We start from the raw sequence: 12,403 nt of genomic DNA on the forward strand, positions 1-12,403 counted from the left end.
TCATTTTGTATACTTTATTGCCATTACAGTGGGTAATATTTCTCTTACTACTACAGAATCGTTTCATAGACTAGCTTTTATTTGCACAAAAACTGCATATTAACAACTACCCCATGTCAGCCTTGCCACATGATCCGTTTTCTGTTTTGTGGGTTTTATGAATCCCAAAAATTCCAGTTCTGATACTGCTCTAATGAACCGAGCACTTGGAGTTTTAGTCAAGGAAATGGCATTTCCATCAATCAAGATTTAATAATTTACTACACATACAGAACAAATTTGGGATGGTTTACAACACAGTTTAGCACATTTATAGATTGCTCACCTTTCTTTGCAATAGCCCTACATGTATGCTCAATCTACCAAGTAATACATCTTCAATTAACACAGAAAATTTGGATATCTCTAGAATTCATCTTCAAGAATAGGTTAGGTAGGGTGGGTTATTTACTCTGTGATAAAGCCCTTTTTCCTGCTTGCGTGTACTGCTCAGCATCCTCAATAATCTGCCCTAAAGTTCCCAGAAAGTTATTTTTATTTCCTCATTAACCTGTTAACATTCCAGATTTCTCAGTAGATCACCTTGCATGCTACTATATAGTAGACTAATCTGAAACAGCAGCATTCATTTGAATTAAACGCTGAAATATTAGCGTGGGAAGATCACATCTAAATCAAAGACTGGGTGAGCTCTGTTACACATAGAAATTGTAAATATTTCTGCAAAACAGAATTGATGTGTATGAGCAAAGAGATATAGGTGGTTTAGTCAAACATCCTATGCTCAGTGCAGTAAGCCACTAAATTATATCATTCAGCACCTCTTTGGAAACCTTGAGAATTCAGAGCTGTTCTCAGTAGGCTACTCCATCACTAAACAGCTCTTGCCAGAGGGACTGCCTTCCAACTGAATTCTGATTTTTTTTCTTCCCTGTACAAAATAATATGTCCAACATTTTCTACACCTTACAGAGGTCTTCCGAACCCACTCCCTTAATGTCCAAAAATAGGTGCAATAATTCAAATGCAATTTAACCAGTACAAGTATAACACAAGTATTTTCTGTGATTTGGAGAGAATAAAGCTCATTCTATTGGGCTTCCTTTCATTGTTGCATTTCGCTTGTGTTCAACTAGTGGTCTGCTGGTAGCTCTAGGTCTTCATACTGCTGCCCAGGTTTCCCTAATCCAACCCTGGTGCATAGCCTTATACTTGTCAGAGTGAACATTATTCTCCCAGATTTGGCATACAGTTCAAATCGGTCAAGGTTATTCTGAATTTTGATTTCATCCTCTAAAACCTTAACCAATCCTTAGCTTGGTGTAAGCTCTACAATGTTTTACTTTGCTCTCTTTATTTACAATCTAAAGATAATTTTCAGAGAGAAATACTGTGGTTTGCAGATAGATTTTCTTAGAAGAATATCAAAAAAAGGATACTGGATAATGTCATCTGTCTGGTTTTTGACTGGGGAATCTGTATTTCCAGCTGCAGTTACAACTGTTGAAAAAGCCTAGAGAAATAACATGTTATAAAAGCATTCGGAAAAGTTGTACAAAGTTACATCCTAGCTTACATATTACACTGTCATTGTTAGAGGCATCAAAGACGAACAAGGAAACGGAGAGAGAATACCTGTATATATTTTAATGTGGGATTTTTTAAAATATAAATTTATTGCCTAACAAAGATTCTCAAATATTTCAATTAAATTCCAGAACAAATATCGCAAGTTGCAAAATAGTTTCCATCCTAAGTTAATTGGGTAACCATAAAGATGAAACAAAAGCAAATGAGAATCCTAAGCAGAGGTAAAAGATTGGCTTTATTATCCACATTCATTATTCGTCTCAGTTCTTATCCATTATAGTTCTAAACTTGGTTATTTTTGCTATTTACTAAAGGAATGTAGCCTGGGGCTACTGCAGGTATCCAACAAAACTCAATCTCTATTTTTTTTCTCCATAGATAGAACATTTTTTAAAATTGTGTTTATGCCAAAATCAGCAGCAATACAGGAAAAAGTAAAGCTATTATCTTCTTACCACAACTGAAGAGAAATGGGTTTTTGTTTTTTTCATTTCTATTGGGATGCTGTGAGAAACTCCAGAAATTACTTGCCCAAATTTAAAGGCAAAAAATAACCTCCTATGGATGAAAGAAAACTTTGTTCCTATGAGTTAAAATATGAAAAACACCGCAATTGCTTGCAAAAAGAATAAAAATGTTTTATTCTCCCTCCCGTTTTTGCAAAAAGGAGCAACAAATTATGGCTGGCATATTCTGCAAAAATCCAGTTCATGAAAGGAAAAATTTCATGGCCTTTCTTCTACCTTGGTGGAAGAAAAGGTGGCACTAGCTGGGTCTCACAAAGAAATGACGAGACCTTTCCTTCATTTTGCCAGAGGGAACAATGAGCTGTTACTGTTTCCATTCTCCCCAAAGTTCCAACTTCACAAAACAGAAGGCAAGTTCTGTGCTATTTTCCTCCAGAAAATTAAACCCATTAAGGAGCATCTCCCTGTCCTTTAAAACAAACTCCAATGATGTGTAGTTGCTCTTCAGTAATAAAATATCACCAAAACTTGGAATTGTGAATCTTATACTGGTATAAAGATTAGACTTGAAGGCACTGTAGAGTTTTATACTGAATCTAATAGCATGAATGAGCGGCTTAAAAAAACATCCAGAAGAATAGCAGATGTCCACTGAATCATTTTACCTACCTCCAGCCAGTCAACCAGGTTAATCAATCTGCCACACTCCAAATGAAGCTTGTATGCTATACAAATATCAGGAGCTGCACCAGAAATGGATTCTGCACCACATTTCAAGGCGTCCTCCTGATAAATAAAATTCACAATCATTGTGATTGATGTGGTAATGATACCCTCATCCCAGCTATAACTGGTGTGTTATAATGCACATGGCAGCTTCTCAACATCACAGTGCTAATGCAGGCATAATTTTCCCAAAGCTGTGTTAAGTGAACCTTAAAAAATAGCGACAGACTCCCCCCAATGTAATTACAGCAGGCCAGGCAGTTGCAAGTGAAAATTTGCAACTGTTTCTGTTTATGGGGCTATTTACTTGTCCATTCCATCTTACAAGATCAATTTTCTCGCCCCTCTGGCTCACTGCAATAGATGCCAGGAAGAAAAAATCTTTTTTTTAATGCAGAAGGCAACTATCTCAGATAAAGCCAACCAAGCTAAACTTCATGTATGTGTCCAGTTATTCCCTACTATCTGGGATGCCCTTAGGATTGCAAAGTAAGAGTTCCTTGGACTGAGCTGTCAGTGGTCCAGATATCCTCTCCAGGAGCTGTAACTATCCTGTTTATAATTATTATTTTTTTGTAGCCACAAGCAACAAATACAGGGAAGTTAGCATGATTTTTAACATTTGCTCTAAAGTGTTATTTCAGTACAAAATCTTGGACATTTCTGTAGTACTTTATAGCAATGTCTAAATATTTTGCCATCTGTGTACTAGTAAATGCATATTTGCATCAGTGTGGCTGTAACTACTCTGTCACATTCCTCTGGTTGGCAGCAATGAAGGAGTAGATTGCCTGTGGCTTCTTCCAGATTGTTCTTTTTTAGTTTGGTTCTAGTCTAGGAATTTTCTAATGGTCTTTCATTCTAGTACAATCAGGTGTAGACTTGCTTAGCTTTCACGGGGATCAGCTGGGGTCAGCCGCTGACCCTCCCCCTCCAAGGACATATCTATAAATTTATCATAATTTTCCAATAATAAAATGATACGGAGAAATATTTTACCGACATTTTCCTAATGATTTAGAATGTTTCTACAATAGTAATGCTACTGTATTTCTGAGAAGTCTCTTTATTTTCTTTGTATTTAAAATGTTACGTTTGCTGTAGATTTTGCTTAGGATCAGACTCCTGTATTTTTAGGGGGGGGAAATGTTAAAATCCTTGATAAGTGAAGACAAGGAAGTACTTAGTAGGTTGCAGAGCTCTTACAGCTTTAACTAATGTGGAAAACAGTGGCATGAGAAATGGACAAACTGATTAAATTCTTCAACTTTCAATAGTTTGTGTGTGATAAGAAATGAGGCTACAAGACTATTTGCCTTGCTCTTATTTCCTACCTTAAGATAAAAGTATGGATTGTTGAGAGCAGTGTGAAGAGCAGCACGTGGGGTGGCATTTAAATGCTCTCGGAGGGTATTAGCTGCACTGAAATACATCACCTCATGCAATGTTTGCATCTCTGCAGGTGCAAGGTAATTCCTAAAATAGCACACAAAAATGGTAAGAGAGAAGGATATTTATTGAATTCAGCTCCTAATTCTATCATAAACCTCAGAAAATAAGCAACGTGTATGTTATAACACCCAATTTTAGCTTTTAAGTGTTAAAATTTTTTTAATTGCAGGCTTCACAGACAATGTTAACTCTTTAAAAAAAGTAGTGATATCAAATTTTCTACAACCCTCTGACAAGTTCAATTAAAACAGAAACATTCTACAGTCATATATAAAATTATTTAATAATACCAATGTCTGCCCATTTTCACTATACTCTTCAGATTTTAATTCTATTATTCATTTGGAGCAACCACACATTGGATCAGATTTTTTAAAACTGGTTTCACTCTAAAATCAGAATAATAAGCTTTTTTTGGCCTGCGAAATCCCGCAATATATTATTACCGTATTTGCCGGCGTATAAGGCGACTTTTTTGCCCTAAAAAAAATGCCTCCAAGTGGGGGGTCGTCTTATACGCCGGTAAATACATTGTCACTTGGTGCAAGAGCGACAGGGGCGGAGCTCCGCAACTTGCGAAGCCCCTTCAAGCCCAGCCGGAGTCTCTCTTCCTCCTCCTCCCACCCACCCACCCACCCACCCACCCTCCGCCCAGCTCGGGGCGCTTGCGGAGGCCAATCTGGAGGTGGGGTGGGGGTGGAGCGGGAGGGTCTCTGGCGGGGCCGCTTCACCCAGCCAGCCCCGAGCCGCGTAATGGCCCGGGGAGTGGGGGGAGAAGGTGGTGGGGTGGACTGTGGCACCCCTCCTTCTGGGCAGCGGGGCGGGGGGCGGCAATTTGCTCCTCCCACTTCTCCCTCCCTCTTTGAAAGACCGGGAGGGCTGTGCTTGGGGCGGGGGGGGGGGTGTCCTCAGGAAGTTCCTGATGGGACCCCGCTGGGCAGGGCCACCCGGCTCCCGAGCTGCTTTCCAGGGTCCCCTTGGGAAGAAAAGGGTCCGGTGGGCGGTGGAAGAAGGCGAGCGCCCTCCTCCCGCCCCCTGTCCCGTCCCGTCCCTCCTCTTGTCCCCTCCTCCCCTCCCCGCTTAAGAGAGAAAGATCTGCCTCCCCTGCACCGAGCTTCCACCCGGCGCCGCGTCTCCCGGCCAGCGCGCGCTTGCGACTTGGGAACCGGCCAAGCGACTTTAAAACCGAGCGGAGGCCAGAGATAGCCGGAATTACCCTCCACACCACACACACACACACACACACAGAGAGAGAGTTGGCAGCTGTCCATCCCCCACCCTTGGAGTCCCGATGGCACGCACGCGGGGGCTGTCACAAAGAAAGGGAGAGGAATTGAGTGCCAGCCTGAGAAAGGCGAAGCTGCCTCACTAAAGCATTTTGGTGGCTTTGTAAGTTTGGGGGAAAGGGGTTGGGGGTGTCAATCAAGAATTATATCCAGAATACCCCAAGTGTTACAACTTACCGTATTTGCCGGCGTATGAGACGACTTTTTTGCCTTGAAAAGCATGCCTCCAAGTGGGGGGGTCGTCTTATACGGCGAGTATATAACAAAAACTATATTTTGAGTGGAAATGTTGGGGGCTCGTCTTATACGCCCAGTCGTCTTATACGCCGGCAAATACGGTAATAAACACATATTTCCTCAGCTTCTATTCTTTTTGTTTCGTTCTTTTAGTATTTCCTTTTGCTCAAATCAGAATATTCTTTTTAAAGATATGGACTTATCCTAGAAGACTGTTCATAAGTCAAATGTAGACTGGAAATAAGTCACACTTAAAACTTCATTAATCAATATTGTTATAACCCTCGTTCCCAAGAAGAGTGGTTCTCAAAAAACAATACTGTAGCCATGTCTCCAAAGTACTGAGGCAATGTAATTCCATAAATGCAAAGCCACCACTGAAAAGACTGTCTACATTATCATCAAAGTAAGCAAGGAGATTGTTTACAGCTTCTGAAATCCTTGGGCATCCTGAAAATTTACCATCAAATTATAAAGTTGAATATGACAGAAGTGGAAAATTATTATATACAGAAGGAATAATATTAAATACAGAAGGAGGAATCAACTGCATATGATTAATGTTAAATTAAATTAAAATATTAATGAAATTAAGATCAAATTTATTGGTTGCCTTGGTCTTGCTCATTTCTTTGTCATAGTTATTTTATTTGGACCCTTAATGCCACTTAAATATAAAGGGCAACCTTATCCTAAAAATTAAAACATGCCTCTGTGTGAGGTCAGAAGTGAACTCAGCAATTATGTCAAATTGGCTGGTGGCAGACATCTAATAATTTAGTCCCAAATATTTTTGACAAATTGGGCAATCTGCAGCCCCCAAACCCTCTCTTTCTAATTTTGGTGTACTGCCTTATAAACTACAATCCATTAAATTCATAGCTTTTTCCTACCAATAAACTTATTATGTAAAATTGTGCAATGATTTCTATATTACTCATGCTTTGTAATTATTTTGTACATAGGCAAACAATAGTCCTTACCAACTTATTTGCAGACCCTATTTTCAATTCAGCAAAATTTTTCCCTTCCTTTGGAAAGGTTGAAACAGACAAAATGGATTTCACAAGCTCCTTAGAAAAAAGCAATACTCACCTCACAAGGCCATCTATAAAGTCAACAATTTCAAAACGGAGCATTTCAAATGTTGTTAGTTTCTTTACTCTCCTTGACTCTTTCATCTCCAACAAAGTCTACAACACAAAGCAGTACTGATCATCTCCATAGGCATTTCCACATTATGTACTAAGCAGATTTTTTGTATGTGTGCAGCCAAATGTCCTTTGAATTGCTTCTTCAATTGTTTAAGAAATGTCTATTCTTTAAATTAGCACCAGCTGTTTTTTTTGCAACTATTGATCATACAGAAATGCAGATACTTTGACCAAGATAGAAGTGATTAGGGTATTAAATTATACCTTGGGACATTTAGGTTCAAGTCCATCTCTAGCCATGGAAGCTTGCAGAGTTATTTTGGGCCAGTTATTATTTCAATCAAAACTACTGCAAAGAGTGGTTGTTGTGGGAAAAGGAAGTGCCATATAAGCTACTTTGAGCTCCTGCAGGAAACGGGGGACATAAATCTAACAAAAGCAAACAACTATAGAAATACTGGATGGTTCTTAGATATTAAAGTGCACCTCTTAGTTACACAATTCTTTTACAAAAAGAGCAAATAACACACAGTGATCTAAGCAATCATTTTAATTCTGTTTTTCTGAACAACACCATAGTTGGCCAGCCAGGCAAAGGCTGTCTTTCCATTTCTCCAGTTACTTGATTATAGGAGACCTGGAGCTGTTACTATTATTCTTACTGGAATAGCTGTTATATTTTTATAGCAGACTTACATGCATATGAGATATAATCAGAGAATCTGGTAAATAAAAACAGGTAATTAACATACACACACATACACACACACACACACGTACAAACTTCATCAATGTCCTCTTTTCCTTTTGTAAATAATGTAAGGAATAACAAGCAGGGCAGAAAGAGATTGAGAGGAAACCAGAAAGACAGAAACAATTTTACAAAATAAAACTGAAACTGCAACACCAGAATTAGTTAGCTTGCATATGTAATGTATATGGGTATTAGGATAATTCAGAAATACTGTGCAGGCATGGTAAAGAGCAACTAATAAGTACCCTCTGGAAAAGCATTTTCTCTTCCCATGTTGGGATATATTAAAATTCTAATCCTGCATTTGGTTCAAGCTGAAATGTCTTCCTTTATTAGTTTTAATTTCAGAGGGTATATTATATATACCAGTCAACTTATTAGTAACATTAGAATCACAAAGTCAACAGTTAAATATGCTGACCTTTTGAAGATGATACAGATCTGTTTTCTTCTGAAGCTCTTCCAGTGAGGATATGGATTTTTCTTGATCACCATTGGCTTCTGTGATTTGTATAAGAAAAACAGCAAGTATAATTATCTTCCATAAAGGATCCAACCGAGAAAAGAAGAAGCTCTATGCCAGGAGTCTTCAAACTTGGCTGCTTTAAGACTTGTGGACTTCAACTCCCAGAATTCCTCCTCCAGTCATGTTAGCTCAGGAATTCTGGGAGTTGAAGTCCACAAGTCTTAAACTTGCCAAGTTTGAAGGCCCTTACTCTATGCACTAGCTGAAAAAGAGGTGGGATTTGGTTGGATGGACTTCGAGACCCATATTCAGCAACACCACCACCCCAATGGGATTTCGGAGGACTGGGAGATCTTTCACTGAAGGTGACATTGGAGATGGCAATCGAAATCAAAGAACTCCATGGGATCTAGGATTTAGTAAGTAATTTCATGCATATAAATACAAATAAACATCGAATCCAGCGTGTTGTTTTTGTTTTTTTGAGGGGGGGATCTGTTATCTTCCACCCCTCCTCTCCTCTGGCTTTCTACAATCAAACAAAATAAGATTAAGGATTTATTCAAAGAAAAATGAGAGATAAAATGAAGCAACACTGTGAGATCCCTCTGCAACACTTAATCCCGTATTAAGCCTTGCTGGGAAGGGCTTAATATAATGGATTGCATATATTTCTCAGAAATTACAAAATTCAGTTCAAATGCCTTCCAGGCAGCTTTAGTTATTGTTTTTAACATATACAGAGCCTGCTTCCTTCACTAGCTATATGTGTATGTCATACAGTCAAAAAATCTGCATGGTTTAAGACAGTAGAGCAGAGGGGCTATTCAGCAGGTTCTGACCAGTTCTGGAGAACCGGTAGTGGAAATTTTGAGTAGTTCAGAGAACCGGCAAACACCACCTCTGACTGAAGATTTTACAGTATCCATCCTCTGCCATGCCCACCAAGCCACACCCACAGAACCGTTAGTAAAAAAAATTGAATCCCACAACTGCAGTAGAGTCCAACTGAAAACATAAAACACAAATACAATGTTCAAAAATAGCTCTCTGAGGTATGTATGCAAGATTTTTATCTAGTTCTGATGTTTTGTCCCTTTAGATACTCATATTTGTAATTTTATCTATCTATATAACTGAACCTGAAATTATGTTTAAAATAATAATCCTTTTTTTTTTTAATCATTGCACATATTGACTACCTAATTCTTGTCATCTTTCCCAGATCTTTATTTCTTATAACTCAAAGAACCCATTCCTTTGGTATATGCGATACTATAACAGACAGAAAAAAAGCCAATGAGGAATCTAAAAGCTTATCTCTAGATTCTGAACTGGTCAAATAAAAAATGGGGTAAAGTTTTCAAAGAAAGGAGGAAAAGGCAAGGAAGGTGGATTCCTTTTCAGTTTATTTCCAACACCGTAGCACAGCAAGGGAAATCTGAGTTTGGAAATCCCCATAATTGTTTTACTGGGTAAGATGTAATTAACACGTCATGCAATTCCATTAAATATGCCAGGAATACAATAGTAGTCACAGAATTACACAGAATCAGATCCATGTAGGCCTCTGAATCTCTTTTCTCCCTCCCCTCACTATGTCCTTGAATCCAAATAAGAGCATCATCCAACAAACATTTGCCCAGTCTTTTTCTGAAGATGCTGAGTAAAGGAGAGACCACCGCTTCCTTGTAACTGGTTCCATTGATGAACTGCTGTTATCATTATGAAATATTTCGTTACCTTCAGCCACAACCTGCCTTTTAATTTCAATCAATCCTTGATTATTTGTCTTTCTTCAACTTCTGGCATTTAAAACATTTCAGTTTTGCAGAGTGAAGTTTTATGCTGAGTTGACCAATAACAGCAAAAACAATGCAACGATTTAGCTAAAAGTCATTATGCTCCTCAAGAAATGTCACTTTAAAATGCAATCCATTATATTGCAATCTATCCATTATTGTTTCAATTCTCAAGCTAATGGGGTAAATTCAACATTAACAAGTGGACTTCTTTTTACTATTTGGAAGCCTAAAATATCTTAAGGGACCAGCCAACTTATTCCTTATTTGTTCTCATAATGCCAGGCATTTCTTTTTATAACGAGAGTATTTTCTACATCTCTTCAGTGGGTTTGGATGCAGAAAATAACAATGGAATTAGAAGATGTAACAAAACTTCAGTACCTTCAAGATTATTCAGTAGATGCACGTATCTCTCCAATTTTTCTAAAGCCTTTCTAAGACACTTTGCAGAAGAGGATATAAGAATGTCCACACATTTTTCAAGAATAGCCACCAACTCATCCTTGGCCAACATCCTAAAAAAAAGAAACCAAGAATATAACAAAAGGGTATAGCAAGACAAGGGTAGGCAAATGTACTACAAAAGATAGTCTCCCGCAAACTGAGCTTGACAACTGGTGACTGCACAACATAAGCATGACATGGTCTTAGCAATAGGGAAATAATCAGTCATCCTATTCTTGCTTCAAGGACCCTCTAAAAGGATGCAGATGACCAGCTATCTGCAAGGACATCCTTCTGACAAATGTGACTCTCATCTCAGCATTACCATCCTGTCCTATCAGGTATGCCTTCCTATCTTTGAGAGCATACAAATTAACACATCTCAATATTAGTTACAGAAATAAAGTCTAACCAGGAAGAACATATTTCTGGGCTTACATACATAAATGTGCCATAAGACAGCTTGAATGGTATACTGATTAATGTATTAGGCCTGGATCATGATGATTCTGGTTCAAATGTCTACATTTTTATTTTAATCACTGGATTAACAGAGTTCAAAGGGTTGTTCCATTGAGTCCTTGGAGAAAAGACTGAAGGATAAAAATTTAAGCAGACCCATGAACTGAACAGTTTCATCCAAAGATCAAGTGGTCTGAATGAGAAAAAAAAACTAGAACCTGGCTATGCAATCCAGCTGGCAATCCCACTAACAAAGGACACACATTAAATTAAAAACATTTATTTTATATAAAAACATATGATCAGTTGCCAAAAAAATGAAGCAAACGAACAAAAAAACCCAAACCACTACTCCTCTTTCCAACCCCAAGTTCTTCTTAAATAGCTAATAGAGACTTTAATATGTCTTGAACACAAGAAAGAAATGGAAAGAGAGCTACCTCACCAGCTGCATAGCAGACTCATATTCCTCTCTTTCCCACACGCTTCTTTCCAAACAGGCACAATGCAGCTCTCTGATCTGTAAAGCAGGAAATGTTTTTTTTAAATCAAATTAATGAAATGCTCATTTTTACCAATTTGTCACTTACAATGAAAGCTTTATAAATTGTAAGGCTTCACTGATCTCAGATATGGAAAACAAGTCCTACACTATCCAGGAATGTTAGTTCAATAATAATAAAGAAAGTACATACAATTAATGTGGACAGATTCACACTATAAAAATAAACTGCTTTCACTGCCATACAGTAAATGTATTTTTTTATTATCTCTTTCCAACTCTGAGGTAAATTTTTCAGTATTCACTTCTCAGAAGAAGCCAGGACAATTTGACTAAATCTAATTATTTCAATGTCAAAGGGGCTATAAAATACTTTCAAGGCCCTTCAGTCTTTGAATATATTGAGTGGCCTGGCAGTAAAAAAGAGTTAGTGTTGTTTTACCTTATTGCAGTGCAGGCAAAATAAAGAAAAAGCAGGAGGACTGCAAACCAAATTCAAGATTTTGAAATATTAGACATAAAATAAAGAGCACATACTTGTTTGCCTAATGGATACTTTGGAAGAGAAGACGTGAAAGCATGAAGACACCGCAAAATTGGGAAATAATGTTCATGGTAACTATAGAGATCTTTTAGCAATGCTTGTGCTGTTTCCTAAAATTATAAAGGAAGTGTCTGATTAGTCATTTACTCATTACAGACCTATTTTACAAATTGCATTGCTATTCTATATTCTACCCAGAAGTAAACTCAATTAAATTGAAAGGGATTTATTCAGAGATACATGAGCAAGCAGATGGCACTCCCTTCTGCCAGATGGGATCTGGAGCATGTCTCCTGCTGGATCTCATAGAATGGATACAACAATTACAGAGAGTCAGACAACTATCAGCAACTCCTTAAATCAGTTGTGCCTTTTGGGGGGTGGCATCATGACACTGTCCTTTACAGCTACAGTGGCATTCTAGGAAAACGTGTTTGTTTGAAGGAGAAGCTTCCGTACAGCAAGGCAACTCTTTCTCATTAAATCTATAGTTCAAGAGTGTCAAACTCATGGC

The 12,403-nt window shown here is 38.1% G+C and overlaps 1 protein-coding gene across 2 annotated transcripts in view; it reads right to left on the minus strand.

Moving 5' to 3' along the window:
* ORC3 (origin recognition complex subunit 3) overlaps positions 1-12,403 on the minus strand; it is a 37,068-nt gene continuing 24,665 nt past the window's right edge. For both annotated transcript variants that reach the window (XM_026666540.2, XM_087943688.1), the window contains exons 12-20: positions 11,883-11,999; positions 11,284-11,363; positions 10,319-10,452; positions 8,088-8,167; positions 6,854-6,951; positions 4,118-4,259; positions 2,727-2,843; positions 1,440-1,513; positions 1-205 (exon numbers count right to left, since the gene is read on the minus strand). In XM_026666540.2, coding sequence (XP_026522325.2) covers positions 100-205; positions 1,440-1,513; positions 2,727-2,843; positions 4,118-4,259; positions 6,854-6,951; positions 8,088-8,167; positions 10,319-10,452; positions 11,284-11,363; positions 11,883-11,999 — 948 coding nt within the window. In that variant the 3' untranslated portion in view covers positions 1-99. The remainder of the gene's footprint in view (positions 206-1,439; positions 1,514-2,726; positions 2,844-4,117; positions 4,260-6,853; positions 6,952-8,087; positions 8,168-10,318; positions 10,453-11,283; positions 11,364-11,882; positions 12,000-12,403) is intronic.

The sequence above is a fragment of the Notechis scutatus genome, chromosome 1, assembly GCF_049901735.1.
Source record: "Notechis scutatus isolate UNSWTSFEM ecotype Mainland chromosome 1, rNotScu1.2, whole genome shotgun sequence".
NCBI lineage: Eukaryota > Metazoa > Chordata > Lepidosauria > Squamata > Elapidae > Notechis > Notechis scutatus.